Source organism: Salmo trutta, chromosome 33, assembly GCF_901001165.1.
Source record: "Salmo trutta chromosome 33, fSalTru1.1, whole genome shotgun sequence".
NCBI lineage: Eukaryota > Metazoa > Chordata > Actinopteri > Salmoniformes > Salmonidae > Salmo > Salmo trutta.
The window spans coordinates 5,980,240-6,003,145 of record NC_042989.1 but is presented as its reverse complement, the minus strand read 5'-3'; the positions used below and the strand labels follow the sequence as shown (position 1 = coordinate 6,003,145).

The following is a 22,906-nucleotide window of genomic DNA, read 5'->3' as shown; positions in this document are numbered from 1 at the left end:
CTTTTCTGCCATTAAATGGAGTTAAGGAGGAAATCGATGCCTTTGCAGCCTGAATGGAGAATAATCCTATGAGGATATGTCCAATGCCACGCCACATGTGAAACAATAAAATGATTGAATACATCCTATACAACAATACAAAGACATGAAAGGAGAACAAGCAGTCAGTGTAGCAACTGGAGGAGATCATGAAGCCAGATTTTCAGATTGCCCAGTAAAAGTGAAACAGATACAGGTGGCTAGTCAGAGTAGGACATTAATAGAGGTGTGTATTTTGATATTGAGGAAGCTTATGATACCATGTGCAGGGAAGGGTTGTTGATCAAGTTGAGTGCATTGGGGGATGTCTGTATAACTGGATCATGGACTTCCTGTTTGATCGAGTCATCTGGGTGAGGGTAGGGTCAATTGTCAATGCGGTTTGAGGTGGACAATGGTACTCCTCAGGGAAGTGGGGTGATTCCGGTGTTCAACCTGATAGATTACCGTAATTTCCGGACTAAGCCGCTACTTTTTTCCCAGGCTTTGAACCTCGCGGCTTAAACAATGACGTGGATAATATAGGGATTTTTCCCGCTTTCAAATTTAAAAAATAAAATAAATTCTGTGACGTGCTCAGTTTTTTTTGGCGGCATGAAGCTTTCATTAGACCAATGAAATTGCCGAACGGGTTAAGGTCAAACAACTTTTTTTGTTTACTGTTTAGATTAAATCGAGCGCGCTCAGACTTCCCATCATTCTGATTAGGGTAGTCATTTTGTCACCCTCATGGCAAAGACACGGAGAAATGCATATGATGCAGCTTTCAAGTTGAAGGCGCTTGATCTGGCTGTTGGAAAAGGAAATGGAGCTGCTGCACGGGAGCTTGGTCTGGAGCAATGACTTTCTTGGTAGGCTACTGTTTACTGCTTATTTTTTGTTACAAGCCGTGTTTCGTTAAAGCCTGTGTAAAGTTAATTTGTTTCAATGTACCGTAGGCACCTGCGGCTTATAGACATGTGCGGCTTATTTATGTTCAAAATAATTGAACAAATTCAGTGGGTGCGGCTTATATTCAGGTGGCTCAATAGTCCGGAAATTACGGTACATATTTAAGGAAGTGGTACAGGAAGTGGGTGTGGCCTTAAATACCAATGATAGGGCTGTATGGAAGAGGGGTAGGAATGTGAAATATGTGATGAGGAAGATGTGGATGTCTCTAACATGGAGGTTTAGGATGACTGTGGCCAAGTCTGGCTTCATGGTATATCCTAGGAGGAAGGTTAAAGATGTTAGGCTGCAAATATACGGTCAGGATATAGGTAGGCTGTCTGAGTTTAAGTATTTAGGTATGTGATTTGATGAGGCTTACGTGGAGAAGGCATGTTGTGTATATGGAAATTAAGTGTAGGAACGTACTGAAACTCATGAGGGCAGTGGCAGGATTTAATTGGACGTCGGACAGACAAACACACGTGTATGTGTACCAGGCATTAATCAGGTCTTCTTTGGATTATGGGTGCTTTATGGCTTGGCAGCCAAACTGGTACTACACCGCCTGGATAGGATACAGTCAAGGTCCCTGAGATTGTGTGGGTGCCTTCAGGACGACACCTGTTGAGGCATTGCAGGTGGATAGTGGGGAACTGCCACTGAGGATAAGATGGGACAAACTTGCATTAGCGTACTGGGTGATGTTGAAAGGGAGTTCAGAAGGACATCCTGAGGTCACAGCATCTGGGGAATGCTGGGAGTGAGGAGGGGGTAAGCAGAGGGCGTACGGGTGGAGTTTTATTTAATTAAATGTTTTATTTAATTCACCTTTATTGAAGCAGGTAAGCTAGTTGAGAACAAGTTCTCATTTACGACTGCGACCTGGACAAGATGAAGCAAAGCAGTGCGACACAAACAACAACGCAGAGTTACACATGGAATAAACAAGCGTACAGTCAATAACTCAATAGAAAAAAAGAACGTCTATATACAGTGTGCAAATGGGCTGAGGTAGGCAATAAATGGGCCATAGTAGCGAAGTAAATACAGTTTAGCAGATTAACACGAGTGATAAATGAGCAGATGATGATGATGTGCAAATAGAGATACTGGTGTGCAAAAGAACAGAAAAGTAAATAAAGACAATGGGGATGAGGTAGGTAGATTGAGTGGGCTATTTACAGATGGACTATGTACAGCTGCAGCGACCGGTTAGCTGCTCAGATAGCTGATGCATAAAGTTAGTGAGGGAAATATAAGTCTCCAGCTTCAGCGATTTTTGCAATTCGTTCCAGTCACTGGTAGCAGAGAACTGGAAGGAAAGGCGGCCAAAGGAGGTGTTGGCTTTGGGGATGACCAGTGAGATATACCTGCTGGAGTGAATGCTACGGGTGGGTGTTATCGTGACCAGTGAGCTGAGATAAGGCGGAGCTTTACCTAGCATAGACTTATAGATGACCTGGAGCCAGTGGATCTGGCGACAAATATGTGGCGAGGGCCAGCCGACTAGAGCATACAGGTTGTAGTGGTGGGTGTTAAGGGGCTTTGGTAACAAAACGGGTGGCACTGTGATAGACGGCATCCAGTTTGCTGAGTAGAGTATTGGAAGCTATTTTGTAGATGACATCGCCGAAGTCGAGGATCGGTAGGATAGTCAGTTTTACTAGGGTAAGTTTGGCGACGTGAGTGAAGGAGGCTTTGTTGCGAAATTGACAGCCGATTCTAGATTTGAATTTGGATTGGAGATGTTTAATATGAGTCTGGAAGGCGAGTTTACAGTCTAGCCAGACACCTAGGTATTTGTAGTTGTCCACATATTCTAGGTCAGAACCGTCTAGGGTAGTGATGCTAGTCGGGCAGGCGGGTGCAGGCAGCGAACGGTTGAAAAGCATGCATTTAGTTTTACTAGCGTTTAAGAGCAGTTGGAGGCCACGGAAGGAGTGTTGTATGGCATTGAAGCTCGTTTGGAGGTTAGTTAACAGTGTCCAAAGAAGGGCCAGGTGTATACAGAACGGTGTCGTCTGCATAGAGGTGGGTCAGGGAATCACGCGCAGCAAGAGCGACATCATTGATATAGACAGAGAAAAGAGTCGGCCCTAGAATTGAACCATGTGGTACTCCCATAGAGACTGCCAGAGGTCCGGACAACAGGCCCTCTGATTTGACACACTGAACTCTGTCTGAGAAGTAGTTAGTGAACCAGGCGAGGCAGTCATTTGAGAAGCCAAGGCTATTGAGTCTGCTGATAAGAATACGGTGATTGATAGAGTCGAAAGCCTTGGTCAGGTCGATGAAGACGGCTGCACAGTACTGTCTTTTATCGATGGCAGTTATGATATCATTTCGTACCTTGAGCGTGGCGGAGAAGGTACGGTGGGATTCGAAATGGTCAACGGTGGTAGTGTGTGAGAGCATTTACAGCATTTTGTCAGGTTCATTGCATTTACAGCATTGTGTCGGGTGCATTGCATTGCGGAACGTGGCTCTTTCCGAGACCAAGTTTAGATGTGGACATGATTGAGGGCAGGAGAGATGGGGGTGAGGACATGAAATGATGTGTGGAGAGATGTATAGGTAATCGGTTTTATTTGTTATTATGTGTGTATATATAGATGGTTCAAAGGATTCAGTCAGTGGTACAGCAGGGGTGTACAGTGTATTCGGAAAGTATTCAGACCCCTTTTCCCCCTTTTTGAGTTACAGCCTTATTTTTTTTACAAATACAGCCTTATTTTTTTTACATAAGTCTTCAGACATTTTACTCGGAACTTTGTTGACACACCTTTGGCAGCGATTACAGCCTCAAGTATTCTTAGGTAAGAAGCTACAAGATTGGCACACCTGTATTTGGGGAATTTCTCCCATTCTTCTCTGCAGAAGCTCTGTCAGGTTAGATGGGGAGCGTCGCTGCACAGCTATTTTCAGGTCTCTCCAGAGATGTTTGATCGGGTTCAAGTCCGGGCTCTGGCTACGCCATTCAAGGACATTCAGAGACTTGTCCCGAAGCCACTCCTGCATTGTCTTGGCTGTGTGCTTAGCGTCGTTGTCCTGTTGGAAGGTGAACCTTCGCCCCAGTCTGAGGTCCTGAGCAAGAGCAAGTTTTCATCAAGGATCGCTCTGTACTTTGCTATGTTTATCTTTCTCGATCCTGACTAGTCTCCTTGTCCCTGCCGCTGAAAAACATCCCCACAGCATGATGCTGCAACCACCATGCTTCACCATAGGGATGGGGTTAGGTTTCCTCCGGATGTGACGCTTGGCATTCAGGCCAAAGCGGGCTGTCATGTGCCTTTTACTGAGGAGTGACTTCCATCTGGCCACTCTACCTTAAAGGCCTGATTGGTGGAGTGCTGCAGAGATGGTTGTCCTTCTGGAAGGTTCTCCCATATCCACAGAGGATCTCTGGAGCTCTGTCAGGTCCTTTTTGTCAGACGGGACCAGTGTCTCCTGACCCCTCCTGTCTCAGCCTCCAGTGTCGTGCTGCTGCTCCAGTTTCAACTGTTCTGCCTGCGGCTATGGAACCCTAACCTGTTCACCGGAAGTGCTACCTTGTCCCAAACCTGCTGTTTTCAACTCTCTAGAGACAGCAGGTGCGGTAGAGATATTCTGAATGATCGGCTATGAAATACCAACTGACATTTACTCCTGAGGTGCTGACCTGTTGCACCCTCTACAACCACTGTGATTATTATCTCACCGTGCTGGTCATCTATGAAAATTTGAACATCTTGGCCATGTTCTATTATGATCTCCATCCGGCACAGCCAGAAGAGGACTGGCCGCCCCTCATAGCCTGGTTTCGGCCTTTCTAGGGAGGTTTTCCTAGCCACCGTGCTTCTACACCTGCATTGCTTGCTGTTCGGGGGTTTTAGGCTGGGTTTCTGTACAGCACTTTGTGACATCAGCTGATGTAAGAAGGGCTTTATGAATCAATATGATTGATTTTCCCCCAATTGCTCAGTTTGGCCAGCCGGCCAGCTCAAATCATGCCCAATACATTTTATTTACCACAGGTGGACTCCAATTAAGTTGTAGAAACATCGCAAGGATGACCAATGGAAACAGGTTGCACCTGAGCTAAATTGAGTCTCATAGCGAAGGGTCTGAATACTTATGTAAATAAGGTATTTTTATTTTTTATACAGTACATTTGCAAAAATGTCTAAACCTGTTTTTGCTTTTTCATTAAGGGGTATTGTGTGTAGATTCATTAGGGAAATAATTGATTTAATCCTTTTTAGAATAATGCTGTAAAGTAACAAAATGTGGAAAAAGTCAAGGGTTTTGAATACTTTCCGAATGCACTGTATATCCCAGATTTCAGTGTTAGAGTATGTAAGCGGTTAACTGATTGTGTCAGTGTGCAGTATGCGGCCGAGTTGAAGGCAATGATTATAGGTTTGAGATGGGTGGAGGAGGTGAAACCACTCAGTGGTGATCTGCTGCTATTCAGCTGCAGTGTTGAGTAGTGTGATGGGTAGGTCGGACAGGAGAGACTTGTTCGTGGAGATGATGGTGCTGTTAATGGGATTGGAGGATGGGAATGGTAGTATGTTTTTGCTGGGTTCCTGCCCATGTGGGTGTGGAGGATAAGGCTGATGTGGTGGCTAAGAGTGCTGTGAGGAGAGGGGGTAGATATTCAGGTCCCGCTGGGCCACAGGGAAGTCAAGTTCTTGATCCGGGCAAAATGTCTCAATCTTTGGCAAAGGGAGTGGGATGCTAGTAGTAAGGGAAGGCAATTTTATCACGTGTACTGGTCAGTAAAGGAAGAGGTGGGGAGTAGACTATGGTTTGGGCACACAAGTTTGAATGCCATGCTGTGGATGATAGGGAGACATGAAACATGTCTCTGTGATGAGTGTTTAGTGGTAGAAACGGTGGAGCATGTGTTGATATTTTGTGAACTGTATGACGTAGATAGGGAGTGATTGTGTGAAAGGGACTAAAGCAGAGAATTTAATGTAGGTAGGCTGTGACTGGCCTCACATTTCAGTAGAGTAGGTGGCGGTGTATGCACCTTTATAAGTTGGATGCGATCCGCCAACTCAATCCTAAAGGAGACGACGAAAAAGCAGAATCACTTTGTTAACTTCTATCTTCACTTGGAGTGGAGCGTTTACCCATTGGTGCAAAGTACTTAAGTAAAAATACTTGAAAGTTCTACGTAAATAGTTTTTTGGGGTATCTGTACTTTACTTTACTATTTATATTTTTGACAACTTTTACTTTTACTCCACTAAATTCATAAAGAAAATAATGTACTTTCTACTCCATACATTTTCCCTGACACCCAAAAGTACATTGTTACATTTTGAATGCTTAGCAGGACAGGAAAATTGTCTAATTCATGCACTTAGAGAGAAAATGACCTGGTCATCCCTACTGCATCTGATCTTGCGGACTGACTAAACACAAATGCTTTGTTTGTAAATTATGTCTGAGTGTTGGAGTGTGCCCCTGGCTATCTGTAAATAAATAAGAAAATTGTGTCACTTGGTTTGCTTAACATAAGGAATTTGAAATGATTTATACGTTTACTTTTGATACTTAAGTATATTTTAGCAATTACATTTACTTTTGATACTTAAGAATACTTAAAACCAAACGCTTTTAGACTTTTACTCAAGTATTATTTTACTGGGTGACTCACTTTTATTTGAGTAATTTTCTATTAAGGTATCTTTACTTTTTCTCAAGTATGACAATTGGGTACTTTTCCCACAACTGCTGTGTGTACCTTCTGCAGAAACCTTCAGATGGGCCAAGCTTAACAAAGGAGAGGACATGGTGAGTTAGGAAGTTTACGATGACAATAAGTTGCCACTGCGCTGTTTAGTGACTGGATTCAATAATGTAACTCACTGAAGTAAAATATGTTGCAAGTGCTGGAAAACCTCTGTCTGTGCAAGATGTCATTTCACAAAAATACAAAATAAACAACTTGTGACTTTGAGCAGTCCGCAAACCCTGGTTACCGTGCATGTTCAGGTATTGAATCCGACGCTTGTGTGTGGACCAGAGGTACGTGTATTAGATGAATGACACACTGTCCCTAATTCTAAGGCTAATTTGATTTAGATGACAGTAGCCTATGACAGGAGGTATATTTGTGTTAGTCTACCATAGTCATCAGGTGGTTGCTTGCCTTAGAATCTGTTTTGCAGGTGGTGGAGTTCTGGGAGGTCCTCCATACAGTAGTGTTCTCCTGAAATCACTTCTGTTGGAATGCTCTTGCACAAGACAGCCAGACTTGGGTAAGTTCTTTTTTTATTCATAGGGGAGTATTGATAGTGTCCATTATGGTATGTCCATTTCATACTCTTTAATACTCATTTTGATACTCTCTCTGTCTTAACTTTGTCATGATGTGATTGTGATTCTGCAGTCAGTCCAGATATTTAGTATTTATTAGGATCCCCAATTAACTGCTGCCGAGGTAGCGCCCTACTCTTCCTGTGGCGCCAAACAGGAAACAGCATAACAGATGTCGTGGAAAATTGCAAGATTATGTTATAATGCTTGTATTGTATTATAATGGTGGTTTTATTCGACAGAATATTCTGTTAACTATTGTGTGTGTGTTTTACTGAGGATGGGCCTCTATGAGATGGCACTGACAGAGGAGATTTACGATGTCTTTGGGTGATAAAACCTAAAGAGCATTCCAGAATAACATGAGGTAATGTTTTTGTGCTATGAAGTACCAGCAACGAGATTAGAACCTCCTTTTAGGGACCAAACTGAACGATAATTTATAGCGAATGCTATCTGACAATGGGATACTCCTCTCTCAAGTAAGTCTTTCTTTGTGAACTGTTCCTAAGATCTGTGGTTCGTCATGTAGGTTGAGAGGGGTGTATCTTGGCTATAAAAGATCTTTGTACTTTTGTGTTGTCACTTTCAATGGCCCATCATTGAAAGTCAAGTAATATTGCAAAGCTCTTATTATTTAAGGTGTAGTTTAAGTATAACTCTGACTGGTGTGTGAAGTTTAACTCTCCTCATTTGGTAATGCAGAATCTTCACTCGGTGACCGCTCCTGACGACCTAGGTAAATCGTGCATGAGGGATCTCTCAAACTTGGGATCTCAGGGAAACCACTCTTCGGGAACGAAGCAAATGGACCCACCTTTGATCTGAGAGGCAGCGAGCCGAGTGGATACCACATCTCGAACGTATCTTTTTTAATAAAGAGGTGAGCAAACCACACTTGAAGTTGAGTTTTTAGAAAAGCCTCTGTTACGTAGGCTCTGAGTGTGTACTCCTTTGTGAGGGGGGTACCTTGGAGGCGTAAGCAGGGCCGAGTCAGAGGAGAGTAATCTGAGAGTTTGCGGACTCAAAGATACTCTGCCACTGGTCGGTTGCGGGCGACCTAGAGCCGTCTTGATACTGAATTGATCACAGTGGGGATTGGTGCGGTCTGTGGGGGTGAGTGGCCAAGGTGACTGTGCGTTCTGTGTGAAACACGGTACTTTGTGAAGCCCTATTGGAAGAAGGACCTCGTTCTGAAAGTGTCTGTGTGACTGTCTAAGTGACCCTCAGAGGTGGTGAATTCCAATTATTTTAAATGTGCTAGCCAGGTATGCCCTGGGTTACTCTGAGTATTTTGTTTTGGGACCACTAGGTAATCTTTGTAGGAGCATTCTGTGTGGACATCTGACCAATCCTGTGTGAGTGATCATTAAAGTTCTGTGTGAGTACCTAAGAATTTCTTACATTTTATATGGATTCTGTGAATATATGAAAATTTGATAAAGATACTAGAGATTTGATAAAGTAATGCTGACAATATAATTAGATACAATTTAAACCACCCATTCGTAGACGTACATAGGTTTTGAGTTGGTATCTTTAATGGATAATAGTGCTTAAAACCTCATCTTTATCAAATTAAACTGTCTACAGAAATCTGGGCAATTGTGCTCTAGAAACTGATTGGAGTGTGTCCACTTTTGGTTAATTTACCCTAACGATGAAACTATAAAATGCTTATTGGATTATATCCGTCTGGGTACAACATTTGAATTAAAACTGCCCTTAAGGTCTGAAAATGTTTTATTTTTTCTTCCCAGTATGAGTGGAGTTGCTGGATTTATTGAATGAACCTTTTTTCATAAAGTTAGAGCGAACTAAGATGGAATCTCGACGTAATTTGTCGTACAAAGCCTCGGTATCCATCAAACTAATTATCATTGCGTGATTAATGTGATGGAGTAAAGTAACTGAAATACGTTGCATGAGAACATCATCTACTTTTATTAAAAGGGGCAAGATACGTGCCTGATTTTACGTGCCTGATTTTACCACTACAGACAATTGTAAAGTGGGTTTATTTGCGGGGAGTCTTAGTCATTTTAATAGCTTTGGTGGTTCAGTGGTAGACTTCTCGCCTGCCACGCGGGAGACCCGGGTTCGTTTCCCGGCCAATGAACTGACTAAAATCTGCGTTTCTGATTGTAATTCAACTATTGGTATGCTTTGCCTGGAACGATACGGTCGCTAGTGTTTGTTTCAGATATAAACTGAATGTTTTAATAGCTTGCTTGGTTGAAAATGAAAGACGAATTCATTCAACTTAAATAGCGAGGCGATTTCGATGTAATACGTTGTCTGTTGCCTAAATGGTCTGCTGAAATAACGTATTGAGAATAGGAGTCGTATTTAAATAACTGAATCAAAGAGACAGTTAACTAAATCTAATAAATTATAATCATAAGCGGATAGGTAATTGCGATAGAGTTGTGCCCACCGAAATGTGTTTTTTATTCTTATGGATTGACTGATATATTTTATAAATTTGGCTCTTTACATGTTATTTTTTAAGTCTTGGACATTTCATAAGTGTGAAGCCGAAAGGGAAGAGAAAGTTGTAAGGTTTGCTTTTAATCTTACGATAGAGGTAAGGCAGAACGTTGTTTGAGTAGGGGTTATATTTTTGCCTACTGGTAAGGATAGGAGAGTTGGTTGTGTGCGCTGGGCTATGTTGGGCTATATTTGGCTGTAAGGGATTCAGGTGTGAATAAGGAAAAAAAATTTGATAATGTATTCTGATGATTGTTGCTTGGTTTATTGTGTAGGTAACACCAGTGAATTTGAGCAGGAAGTTAATGTATTCTAACATTATAATCTGTTTCCATTACATGGAACAATGTCAGGTCATTAAAGTGGATTGTAGTTTGAGTTTATTTTTACAGGGACAGTGCAAATTCATCACAGTTGTGTATCTAATGGCAGGGTATTCCAGACATGGGAAGCTCTCACACTGAAAGCAGATTGACTAAAGGTGTTTTTCCTTAAGGGAACTATACAGTCATCTCTCATGGTGGATCTGCTGCCATAAGGTTTGGGTTTTCTGTTTAACAAAAGTACTGAGTGGAGGGGGAGCCTGGACATTTAGGATTTTGAATACAAGATATGCGTCAGTGTATTGCACAATATTTTTTTTCCAACTCAGGAGCTTATGCTTTCTATAGCTATTGGGCTTCCTATCAAGCACTTTGAGAGCCTGTTTGACATACTGAATGGGTTTTAATGTTGTACAGCAAGCTTGGGCCAAACTAGTAAAGTAGTATGTTAAGTGGGGGAGTATGATAGATTTGAAATATAGTTTTGTTACCTCTGTAGTCAAACAATATATGTTTTGGAAATTAGCTAGGTTGAATTTGGTTTGTAATTTGGAGTTATCTTTTTCATTTGCTTTTTAAAAGAGGTTGGAATCAAGTATGATGCCGTGGTACTTAAAATAAGATACCACCTGGAGCTTTTCCCCTGATACATAGACATCTGTCTCAGGGGCATCTGTTGTTTTTTCTTTTTGAGGAACATGCAGACTGTTTATTTTTCTATTGAGATGCAAACATGAGTCCCTGAGCAACTTTGTCATCTGAATCATTACGCTAGTGAGTTCTTGTGTAGTTTGTTATTTGCATGCATTTATCACTGTATCATCTGCATACATTGGAACTTCAGACCCTGTACAGACAGAATGAAGATCATTAATGCAAGAGCTGAACAGTATTGATCTTTGGGGAATGCAAACATTGTAGATATAAGTGGAAAAAAGTTAGTTTTGACTCTTACGCTGATGAGACATCAACTTTTTAAAGGTTTTAGATTTGTTAAACAACAGGTTTGTTTTTACTAAATTTATGCAACAGGTTGAAATGATTAGATTGCTGGAAAGAGGTTATGGGTTTGTTTACTGTTTAGTGTTAGGTGTCGATTTCACTTAATTAAACATTGTATTATCTGATGTGTTTGAGTAGGATTCTTTCTTCCGGGACGGATGGAAGTTACCTAAAGTATGTATGTTTAAGGAGACATAGGAGAACACGTCTAGATTGTTATTACATGCCTCGGATTAAATTTCACTGATTCCTTACGCTGAGAAATTTACTGCATTTGCGATAGAGGATAATTGTGCCTAAGGGTAGCACATGCTAAATTTAAGTACATATAAATATTGAGGAAGTTTAAAACTAATGATTCATGATTTGAGGGAGTACAGTGGGATTATCATTATTATTAGATTTTGTTTGTAGTTAACTTTTGGGTTTCTGAATCGGTGTAGTATAATGAATGCTAACGAAGTGTTTTGTGTTTTTTTGGGGGAAAATGGGGATTTCATTGTCTCTCTTTGAAATGTTTCCTGGGGCTATAATCTTGGGTGAATGAGATTGAGGCTGTAAACTACAAAAATTGAAAAGGCCTGGAAATGTTTTGTTTGTTTTTACCGTAAGGTTTGCAAATACACACAACACATTTGTTATGACTATTTGTTGGTGTTTTTAAAAATACTATGTTATGATTTGTGTGTTCTATTTCCTTTGGGTTTGGTGAGATTTACATTTGTCTTAGTGCTAAGATATCTTAAAGGGGAACCCACACACATGGAATTTTTATTTTCTGAGTTTTAATTAAACATGTGAATTATTTTGATAAAGAAATGTTCTGGGAACCGGGGATACAACATGTAGGAAATGTTTGACGGTTTTTCTTTAATATGTTTAATATAGTAAGAAACACCTCTTTGAAGGGGTGGTATGACTTTTGACCTTTGTCAGGGCTTTCCTCTGTGGTCTGCTCAGCCTCATTGGAAAGCCATTTGGATAATGAATTTAAGGTAATTTGTAATACTGATTTCAAGGTAATTCGTGAAATTGATAATTATGATGGAGTTTATAGTTAGCCATATTTGTAATTTGGACCAATGTGAAGGAGAGGGCATTGCCTTTAACTAAGGGTAGGCTGCTTTAAGTCCTATAACTAAATGGGAACAATCATTTTTCTTAGTGGACTTTTCAAAGTAGTGATTTTAATTTGTTTATGTTATTTGAAATTTTGTTTTATCTTTTGACCAGTAGTAGTGTTTTATACATTACGCTCATGGAGAGTTGTGTTAAAAATGGGGGAGGATACAGTCCTTTGAGGTTTTGGATTCAGTTCTTTTGAGGTTTTGGATGGAAGTTTACACACCTTGAGTGATATGTGAAGGAGTGTATTGTGTTTTGTTCTGTTCTATTCCCGATGGGTTATTGGTCTAACTTCCTGATCCTGTGGCTCTGCGATGGAGTTGACAGTGTGATATGGAGTATAAGCCAATTTGAAGGGAATAGTTTCAATAGAATGTGTTGTTATTCTCTTTGAAATATGTTTAGACATTTGTATTAAGAATAATTGGTAAAAGTAATAATTTATCATATTGTTAATGAACTAAACTGTTCTGATCTGTTCTTTCGAGGTTATCATGAAAAGTGACATCAGACGGTATCTTAATACATAGAGGTAATTGGACCGAACAGTGTGTGTACCTCAAACCCCCTCTAACTGTCTGAAGAAAAGTGACAAAGGCGTTGAATACGGCCCTGTCCGAACCACTTCTACCGAGAGAAAGGAGCCGAGCCAGAAATCGGTGTACAGAATCTGATCTATCAACTGCTTTTCTCTCAGGAGTGTGAGAGGAGTCCACGTGGAGAGTGCATGGGGAAAGGTGCTGTTCTAAACTTCTTATGTTGCTGGTATACTGGTTGACGAATAGACAAGACATAATGTGTGGTAAAGGTGATGGCGTCTAAGGTGAAACATTGAAATTGGGACATTATCATGGGAAATCCACTTTGAACTTTAAAGCTATCTGAAGAAGAATGAAAAGGATGCCAGAAGAATCAGTGCCTGGAGGAGGGGGTTGGTCAACTGTGCCCTAAAAATAGTTTTAGTCTTTTGGGGTATCAGGTTGATTGTAGAGGTCTACACCACATAAAATTATAGTAATTTAGATTAGAATGCATTGAGATACTGATCTGTATTATAATCGTGATAAAAAAGTTAATAGTAGAATTATGGGATAATTATACTGGATGTTAATATAAATGTACATTCTGCCAATGTTGATGTGTGTTAAATTGAGTTTTTTTACTTTGAGTGATAGGACCAATTTGAATCACTGAGCAATGTCATTTTTAAAATTTTGGTTGGATAATGAACTGGGTTCTAATTATGATTTTATTTGGAAATTGAATGATTTTTAAAACTGAAGGATTGATTTGAGTTGAGTATGTTTATCTATATGAGTGAAGAAATGAATGTATTAGGGATTGATTGTTTTGATTGTTAGGCACTAAAGATGTTGACGCTATTATACGCATGACATGGGTGAACTCTGATCTGGAGAGTGAAAATGATCCTAATCTATTTGATCTATAGGCATTGCCTTATAAATAGTGGAATCATGATGGTTGTCTTTGGTCATGTTCATTAGGCACCAAGGGGATACACAGCAAAAAGTCCAGTGTTGAATTAACTCCCAAAGAGTTGATTTCAACACTTTTTGAGGGTTTATATAGGTCCACACTCTCCAGAGGTAAATTAACACTTTCAAAATAGTTAAACATTTAACACTCTGCCAGAGTTCCTCCTTTAACTCGCAAAACAGAGTTAAAGTAACACTAAGGGATTAGACAACTAACACTGCTCCGAGTTAATTTTTATTAACTATTTGGGTAGTGTTAATTTCACTCCCTAAAGTGTCAATTATCTACACTGAAAAAAATGTTAAAATGAATTGTTAATTTATTCAATATTATTTAATTAAATATATTCTTATAATAATAAGAATGTTTATTGTGATTCAATCATTGTCAACATTTATTTGTGCCTTTTCTCCCTTGCAGTCAGTTGAATTAAAACATTGTAAATGAAGGTATAATGTACATACTTTCATCTGAAACATTGTATGAGCTTTGAATATCAAACGGTTTATGAAATTTAAGCTCAGACATTTTTAGTAGACATCTTTCTACACTTCGTAATACTCTGAATGCATGATGATGGTCATCAAAATTCTCTGTAAATAGCTTGTTTGTCAACAACAACAAAAAGTGATCTTCAACCAAAAGTACATCACTTATTTGACAAAAGACTGGCATGTCTTCTTCCATTGCACTGCAAATAACTAGTCCAGCTTTATATTCTACACCAACTTTAACCTAACTAGTTGAGAACATCTTTTGACAAGATCGTTTCAAGCATTTCATTGTTGACGACATTCTCATCTCTGAAGAGAAAAGATTTAATTGGCCCATACTCATTTTGTTTGAGGGTGAAGGTTTCCCAGTGATAAGCAATGGCCATCTGATGCTTTTCAGCAAGCGATTTGGTTGTTTTTGACATTTTTAAAACAATCTTTAAACAGCTCGTGTTTGGCCTCAAACCTCATACACCACGTATGTAATAAGGGGCCAATTTTCCTTATAGAAGATGGGTAATGGATCATAAAATGATGCTTATGTATCAAGTTTCTATGTGGATACAAGTGCTTAAATAGTTTGTGGTGGTCAACAATCAAATGCTTTAAATATATTGTCATACCTAGAGTGAGAGAAGGTGAAAAAAACTATGTTCATTATTTGAAGTAACAACAGTAACAAATTCCAGTTTTTGTTTCCTGCAGGAATAATGTCAAACAGTGGGATGTTTTTCACAAGACACCATGTCTGAATAGAATTCAAACCAATGCCATTGCCAACACTCCAAAATAATCTTTGTAGGACGATTTTTTTCATTCTAAAAATCCATAATCAAAACAATAAATCCTGGAAAGCAAGTCCTGTTCTGACAAAGTGTTGCGTGAGATATCCAAAAAGCAATTTGATCTCATACTGAACCACACCCTCAAGAAGATCATGCATGATATCAAATGAATAGTTATTACAAACATGGAAATACTTCAATGAATTAAACGGTTTGCCTTGCATGGGATGAGACGCTTATCCATTGTGATGTAGAAGCTCTCAATCTTGCTCTTCTGACGCCCAACAGCGAGGAGGTACGGCTGCCGACCCTGCTGGTTGCGGAGATGCTCCTCCAAACTGCAGCATGACTAGGGTTGAGATCAGAAAACTGAAAATTAGACACAAGAATAATGTGCAGCCAGAGAGAACTACATTATAGAAGTGATTATTCAAACAGCTTTCATTGGCTAGTGCAAGATGGGAATGAAGACTTAATTACAATTCCATCCACTTTTTAACAACCCTCATTTACATATGTGGCTAAGAAGGTGACGTGACAAATTATTATAATCACGTTAATAATATAATTACCTTATGAAAGACAAGTCTCTCAACTGCATCACATGCACTAATTTTTGGAGACTTCAGTCCCCCTGGAGGTGGTGGAAGGAGATGTAACAGCAACAACAGGGAAGCCATTTCTTGGTCGTAGGCTGAGGACAAAGAGTCACAAGAATTAACTGAAAACTCTTCAAATATAATACTTTTAAAGTTTGAATGAGAACAGGGAGGCATTATGAGAACGTTTTAAACAGTCATCCATATATTAGTCACATTTATCCCCAAAATCAGATCAACGTTCAGAGATACACAGAATAAACAAATTAAATATTATTGCAGTTATAGTTTAACTGCAATTATAGCAAATTTATTAAAAAAAAAAAAAAAAAAAAAACTCACTTGTTGGCTCATCAAGATCACTTCCTGGGGGACTTTCTGCTGACTGCACCAAGCGACGCAACTCTGTGTTGAGGTGAGCCGCTTAGCCTCTTTTATGACATTTGGCTTGAAGAACAAATCCCATTTCTGAAGAAGCCTGGAGGATGTGTCGCCATCAAATAGGAGAGTGAAGTCTTGGTCCACCTTTAAGAAAGAAGATATTAAACTACTACTACTTCAGGAAATACTTTCAAATTTCAAGCCATTCTAAACATCTCATCCCAAACTTACCAATCCTTTTGTATCCAGGAATCTTGGGAAGCTGGAGAGGATATCAACACTTCTGCCTGGGTCATTAACGAGCTTCTGACGGTGCTGAAAGGTCTCTCTCCTCTTCTGGAAAAATCAGGGAATTGTCTGTGGTATGGTTGAGCAAAGCCATGGCCTCTTGGCAAGCATCACCATCAAGCTGCCTTTCAACATTAACAGTCCTTTGGAAATTTGGGCTATTTGGTGGCAGTGCAGATCCTCGACGAATCTTCCTCTGGACTGTTTTCAGACGCCAAGAAATGTATCCTGTGCTGCTTGCAGCATCATAGAAGTGTTCCTGAAATGAAAAAAAGAAAATAAATGCGTTGTCATACCAGGCTCATGAGAAATCTCACGGAATTCAAATATCAATGTCATCCACACAGTTTTGTGTCACAACATGACATGAAAGAGTTAACAATAATAATGCCTATTACATAGCCCTTCTTGGAGTATGGATCCTTGAGGGAAGGGAACATCATCACTATCCCACGCGCATAATCTTCTCTGATTGCTTTAGTGGGGCGGTGCCTGAGAGGAGATATTAAATTAGTACATTTATGCAATGGCCATGCAGTTATCTGGTACAAATAAAAACAATGTGAAACAAACATACCCATGATTGTCAATCATGTGAGCCACCAGGATGTTAACCATTTTTCTTCTTGCAGCATCTGTTAGGGTTTCTGTTGTTTGGTACTCCTGTAGTACTTCTTCACCCCCAGACTTGCCTCTTAGCACAGCTTCAATCAACTAATAAAAAACAAAAACATTACAATACAAAACATGGTGATAAATAGCTTTTCTAGAGACTCAGAGTGAAAAAATGTGAAAGCATTAAGAAACCTGTTCAGCAGACACAGCATCATGTGTATCCTCAATTCTTTGTCTCTTGCTAGGGACATCATCTAGGATTATAGTTGATGCACTTGAGCTGAAGCTTGAGTCAGACGTCTCAGAAGCAGAAGACAAGGAGAAATCAGAGAATTCTAAAGGATTAGAAAAAATGCAAATAATTATGTAAGATGTAAAGTGCTTTATTATACCTGCCTTGATATCTCACCCTGATCTGAGAATAGTGTCAGCACCACATTGCCTTGTCCAACGAGGTCGCTGAATATTTCTGCATCAACTTCTGTCCCTGTTGCATCCTTGTATATAACTTTTGCATCAGGTGGCAGGCAAAATCTCTCGATGACTGGAAAAGATAGTAAGGTCAAACTGAATGTGCCATTGAAGTCAGCACTGTTTCTTGCCTCACAGCCAATAACTCTTCACGTTGAATACACACTGTATAACCCTTAAATAGACCTAGAGCATTTTCCCTCACATAACCCATTCTCTCTTAAGTCCAAATTGATGATTGGCTTTTTTTATTGACTGTTTTGGTGTATATTAATACTTTACACTCTATGAAGCACACATTACAGAACTGAAAGTGATTAGCAATTTAACCCCATTCACCGTATAAAAGAGTCTGATAAAGGCATGTAAAGAAAATCAGAATCGACAACATTAAGGAGCTTGCACAACGAGCTTTTAAAGCCATGCTAACCGTTTTCATGGAATTGCATAAAGTCAAACCGTCCTTCATCCTCATCCAGCTTCACATATTTCTGCTGTTGGCTGTACTTCACCTGGACCAGCATTTTGACTGAGACATGCAAGGAAGTTTGACAAAGTAAATAAACATTTAAAGGAAGAACGATAAAGATTAAAGCTAAGTCGACAGTGTTACACCATTTTTGGTGACCCATCAGATTCTGTGACCTGCACTGTTGGAAAAAGTACACATTTTCAGAAAATCGCGCTGTGACTGAGATATTAAAATGCTGCTTATGCATTGACTCATCAGTATTTAATGAAGCACTTAAATGTTTAATAAATGTTTAATAAATGTTTAATATCAGTCACAGCCCGATTTTCTGCAAATTTTGTACTTTAGCTTTAACTTAGTAATTTCAGTACAATTAACTGGTAATACTTATATACTTTTACTTAAGTAAATGATCTGAGTACTTTTTCCAACACTGCAGGTCATAGAATCTGATGGGTCACCAAATACAGTGTACGCTGGTCACACAGACAACACGTGAAACACCGTCTGCATGTTGGGACGTGTTGTTTGCGGCCCCTTTGATGTTCAAAGTGAAGGGGGGAAAAAGACGTTAGCTCCAGCCTCAAACAAGATTTTATACAGTGAAAAAACATAACGCTTTGTTTTTCCTTTCAATAAATCATCATTGATAAAGTTGGAGACGGTTTAAGTAACAAACTGTTAGCTAGCTTACCATACACTTCTAGCTAGCTAATCACCAGGACAAATTTGCTGCTCAGACCTGGCAACAAACACGGTTTTGTTAGGCATATATTCTCTGTAGATGTTTCATTGTTCATACTCAAATTCTCAGCATCAATTTATAATTGTTTCAGTAAGTTTGAGTTAATTGCACTTACCGTGTAGTACTGCATGGGAGGGAGAAAATGGCGCCGACTTGTCTCCTCTGTCTCCAACCGAATAAGTGAAATGCATTGGCGGAGCTTAATTACATCTCTGCGGAGTTGGGTTAACACTGACCGGATCAACTCTGCCAAATAACTCCAACACTGAACACCATTTAAATCAGAATGTGTTAAAATTACACTCTGGGAGTGAAAATCAACTCGGAAATGTTTAACCCTGAAATTTCAACACTCCAATTTTTGCTGTGTACATTTTATTTTAACTAGGAGTCATTACCTGGATTTGTTCAACAAGATATGCTAATTTTAGTTTCTGGGGTGGAAATAGTCATTTCCAACATACTATGCTGATCCATTGGAGTGTGATAGATAACTAAAGATTATTTTATTAAACTCCATTGTTGCATGCACTGAATTATGCATTAAATATGTGCTTTTCACTGTGGAAAATATAGCTTTGAATCTCATAAATTGATGCATTTTTTGTTTTTCTTCATGGGTTCGTGCAGGTGACTGTATCTTAGCTTTCCCAGACAAATTGCTAGAGTGCTTAGAAAATGTGTTGGGGATTAAAATAAGAGACTGTGCTGAGTTTCTTGGGATGAGGCTGAGTTAGTGTTGTGGAAGCTGGTCATGTGCAGGAACCCCATGCAATGAGTTACTGTTTTGTGATTTTTGGTTTATGTAGAATATGTATTTTCTATGTGAATGAATGTTCTTAAATCTTGTAATTTTCTTTTAAGTTGAGAAGATTCTCAAAATGGGGGAGATGTTGTGGAAAATTGCAAGGTTATGTTATAATGCTTGTATTGTATTATAATGGTTGTTTTATTCAGCAGAATAGAGTATTCTGTTAACTATTGTGTGTGTGTTTTACTGAGGATGGGCCTCTATGAGATAGCACTGACAGAGGAGATTTACGATGTCTTTGGGTGATAAAACCTAAAGAGCATTCCAGAATAACATGAGGTAATGTTTTTGTGCTATGAAGTACCAAGAACGAGATTAGAACCTCGTCTTAGGGACCAAACTGAATGATAATTTATAGCGAATGCTATCTGGCCATGGGATACTCCTCTCTCAAGTAAAAGTCTTTCTTTGTGAACTGTTCCTAAGATCTGTGGTTCGTCATGTAGGTTGAGAGGGGTGTATCTTGGCTATAAAAGATCTTTGTACTTTTGTGTTGTCACTTTCAATGGCGCATCATTGAAAGTCAAGTGCTATTGCAAAGCTCTTATTATTAAAGATGTAGTTTAAGTATAACTCTGACTGATGTGTGAAGTTTAACTCTCCTCATTTGGTAATGCAGAAATTAGCCACCACACAAATTAAATACATAACAGACATACTGTACATATACATAGCACTACATTTACATTACAATTTAACCATTCAGTATACATTCCCATCCAGAGCAACACACAGCTAATGCATTCATCTTAAGATAGCCAGGCGAGACAATCACATGCATAAAACTATACATAATACAATGCAAAATACTGTCTCTTCACAGTCCCAGTTGTGCCGTAAGGCCTTTTATCTATTTTTTTAATCTGTTTTTATTGCTAGCTTGAGTTAACTGGGGTGGCAGAGAGTTCCATAGTCATGCCTCTATTTAATATTGTGCATTTCCCAGCCTCTGTTCTGGACCTTGGGTACTGTGAAGAGACCTCTGATTGCATGTCTTGTGTGATACTGATGAGTGTCCGAACTATGTGCCAACTGCTTGAACAGACACTCCGGTACCTTCAACACCTCGCACAAAGACCAATAGTGATGCAGTCAATCGCTCCTCATCTTTGAGGCAGGAGAGATTGACATTCACTCTCCGTGTACATCTAAGTGCAATACATGCTGCTCTGTTTTGGACAAATTGCAATTCGCCTACGTCCTTCTTTGCCGCACCTGACCACACAACTGGACAGTATTCCAGGTGCGACAAAACTAGGGCCTGTAGTACTTGTGTGGTTGACTGAGATATCATGAAAGCAGAGCAATGCCTTATCAGGGACAGAACTCTTCCCAGTTTAGTAACCATTGAGTCTATATGTTTTGACCATGATAGCTTGCTATCTAGGTTGACACCCAGCAGTTTAGCATGTGAGTGGTGCGCTCTGTCAGTGTGGTTATGGCGCCAGATTGTTGGGCAGATACCTGGCAGTAGTCACAGGAGTGAAGTTGGGAGCTGAGATCTGCTGGTGGTGTTTGGGTGGGTGCCTGCTGGAGGTCCTGCTGAGAGCCAGAGCCTTGGAACTGGATACCCTCTCACTCCCACCCACGGTGAGATTCTTATAAAAGTTTTATAGCAAAATATGTCCCTTACATTAGAGAGAGCATATTTATTAAATGATTTTAGAATATGTATTTGAATGGGTGGGATGTTTGGGGATATATTCAATTGGCCGTGTTCAAATTGGGTCAGCTGATTAACTTTTATATTTATCTTCCTCCTGCCACATTGGCTGAGGGTCCTTGTTCTTTCACAGTCAGTGAATCCCAAACCACCCCCTTGCCCCTACCAACTCACCGAGGGCCCTCCGTGCCCACGTGTTTCTGACTAACTCCAAGGGTGACTTCCAGTGAGTGGAGAGGGCATCAATGAACCCATCAACTTCAGGACACATTCATGACTTCAATGATGCAATTAATGTTCTGCTTTAAATAATAAAACAGCAAGAAATTCAAATGAACAATCCCCCCTGTTTTACAATATTTAAACCTCATTAACAGTTAAACATTTCATTTGGGATGTATTTAATCTGTTACAGGTGTCACGTCTCAAAATCAGTCAACAAATGCACGTGACATATAATTAGGCACGCCTCTCCATTATTTTGTATTAAACTGAGCAAACTCCTAACATATCACAGTGCGTGTTGCGATAACACTTCGCTGTGAAGCCTGCTGGCTTGCCTGAAGTGGCAATCGGATGGTCTAATTAGCCCCTACAGCCTCAATCATTTTCACTCCCACAGTTTTGGGACACTTGTGCATATGGCGGAGTCCCACGTGAATGCACAAATGGAGGGGCATGGGGGAAAGGAGTGATTTGGGATTAAGCCAATGCTCTGAAGCAGCAGTTCCATTTTTGTCCAAGAAATGGCAGTATTGCTCTGCTGATGAGCTTCTTACGCAGAGCTCAGCTCTGACTGTGAACACAGGACTTTCTTAAAGGTCCAATACAGCAATTTTTTTCCTCCTCGATATCGAATAAGTTCTGGTTAACAATTAAGTGCCGTACTGTGTTTGTTTTCAATAAAATTGTCAAAATTAACACAATTAACTTCTTAGCAAATTTCTCAAGTAAAAATGTACAGTGCCTTCAGAAGTTGTGTTACAGTCTGAATTCAACATTGATTAAATATTAATTTTTTCTAATCCATCTGCACACAATACCCCACTATGACAAAGTAAAAACATGATTTTAGAAATTGTTGCTAATTTATTGAGAATGAAATACAGAAAAATCTAATTTACATAAGTATTCACACCCCTGAGTCAATATATGTTAGAATCATCTTTGGCACCGATTACAGCTGTGAGTATTTCTGGCTAAGTTTTTAAGAGCTTTGAACACCTGGATTGTACAATATTTGCTCATTATTCTTCTCAGAATTCTTCAAGCTCTGTCAAATTGGTTGTTGATCATTACTAGACAACCATTTTCAGGTCGTGCCATAGATTTTCAAGCAGATTTAAGTAAAAACTGTAACTCGGCCACTCAGGAACATTCACTGCCTTCTTGGTAAACAACTATAGTATAGCTATATATATTGGGCCTTGTATATTAGGTTATTGTCCTGCTGAAAGGTGAATTCATCTCCCAGTTTCTGGTGGAACGCAGACTGAACCAGGTTTTCATCTAGGATTTTGCCTGTGCTTAGTTCCATTCCATTTATTTTTTATCCTAAAAAGCTCACCAGGCCTTAATGATTACAAGCATACCCGTAACATGATGCAGCCACCACTGTGCTTGAAAATTACTCCATAATGTGTTGTATTGAATTTTCCCCGAACATAACACTTTGTATTGAGGACAAAAAGTAAATGACTTTGCAAAGTGTTTTGCAGCATTAGTTTTTGCAAACAGGATGCATGTTTTGGAATATTTGTATTCTGTACAGGCTTTCTTCTTTTCACTCTGTCAATTAGGTTAAGTATTGTGGAGTACCTACAATGTTTTTTGATCTATCCCCAGGAGAAAACTATCACAG

General features: G+C 39.6%; 1 protein-coding gene across 11 annotated transcripts; it reads right to left on the bottom strand.

Annotated features, from left to right (window-relative positions):
• Positions 1-15,624: 15,624 nt before the first annotated feature.
• LOC115172296 (uncharacterized) lies at positions 15,625-18,777 on the bottom strand. Of its 11 annotated transcripts, none has more exons than XR_003871416.1 (10): positions 18,687-18,744; positions 18,521-18,568; positions 17,785-17,883; positions 17,293-17,427; positions 17,076-17,218; positions 16,846-16,982; positions 16,667-16,760; positions 16,212-16,527; positions 15,942-16,124; positions 15,625-15,694 (listed from the first exon to the last, which is right to left on the bottom strand). XR_003871416.1 is itself a non-coding variant. In XM_029729607.1 (10 exons), exons 2-8 carry the CDS (start codon positions 18,268-18,270, stop codon positions 16,276-16,278), a joined length of 882 nt encoding a protein of 293 aa, XP_029585467.1. In that variant the 5' UTR covers positions 18,271-18,568; positions 18,687-18,747; the 3' UTR covers positions 15,625-15,694; positions 15,942-16,124; positions 16,212-16,275. The 11 variants fall into 11 exon arrangements, 7 of the variants coding, with proteins under 7 accessions (XP_029585467.1, XP_029585465.1, XP_029585468.1 ...); XM_029729607.1 differs by having other exon boundaries at positions 18,249-18,568; positions 18,687-18,747; XM_029729605.1 differs by lacking the exon at positions 18,521-18,568 and having other exon boundaries at positions 18,687-18,777.
• Positions 18,778-22,906: the final 4,129 nt, after the last annotated feature.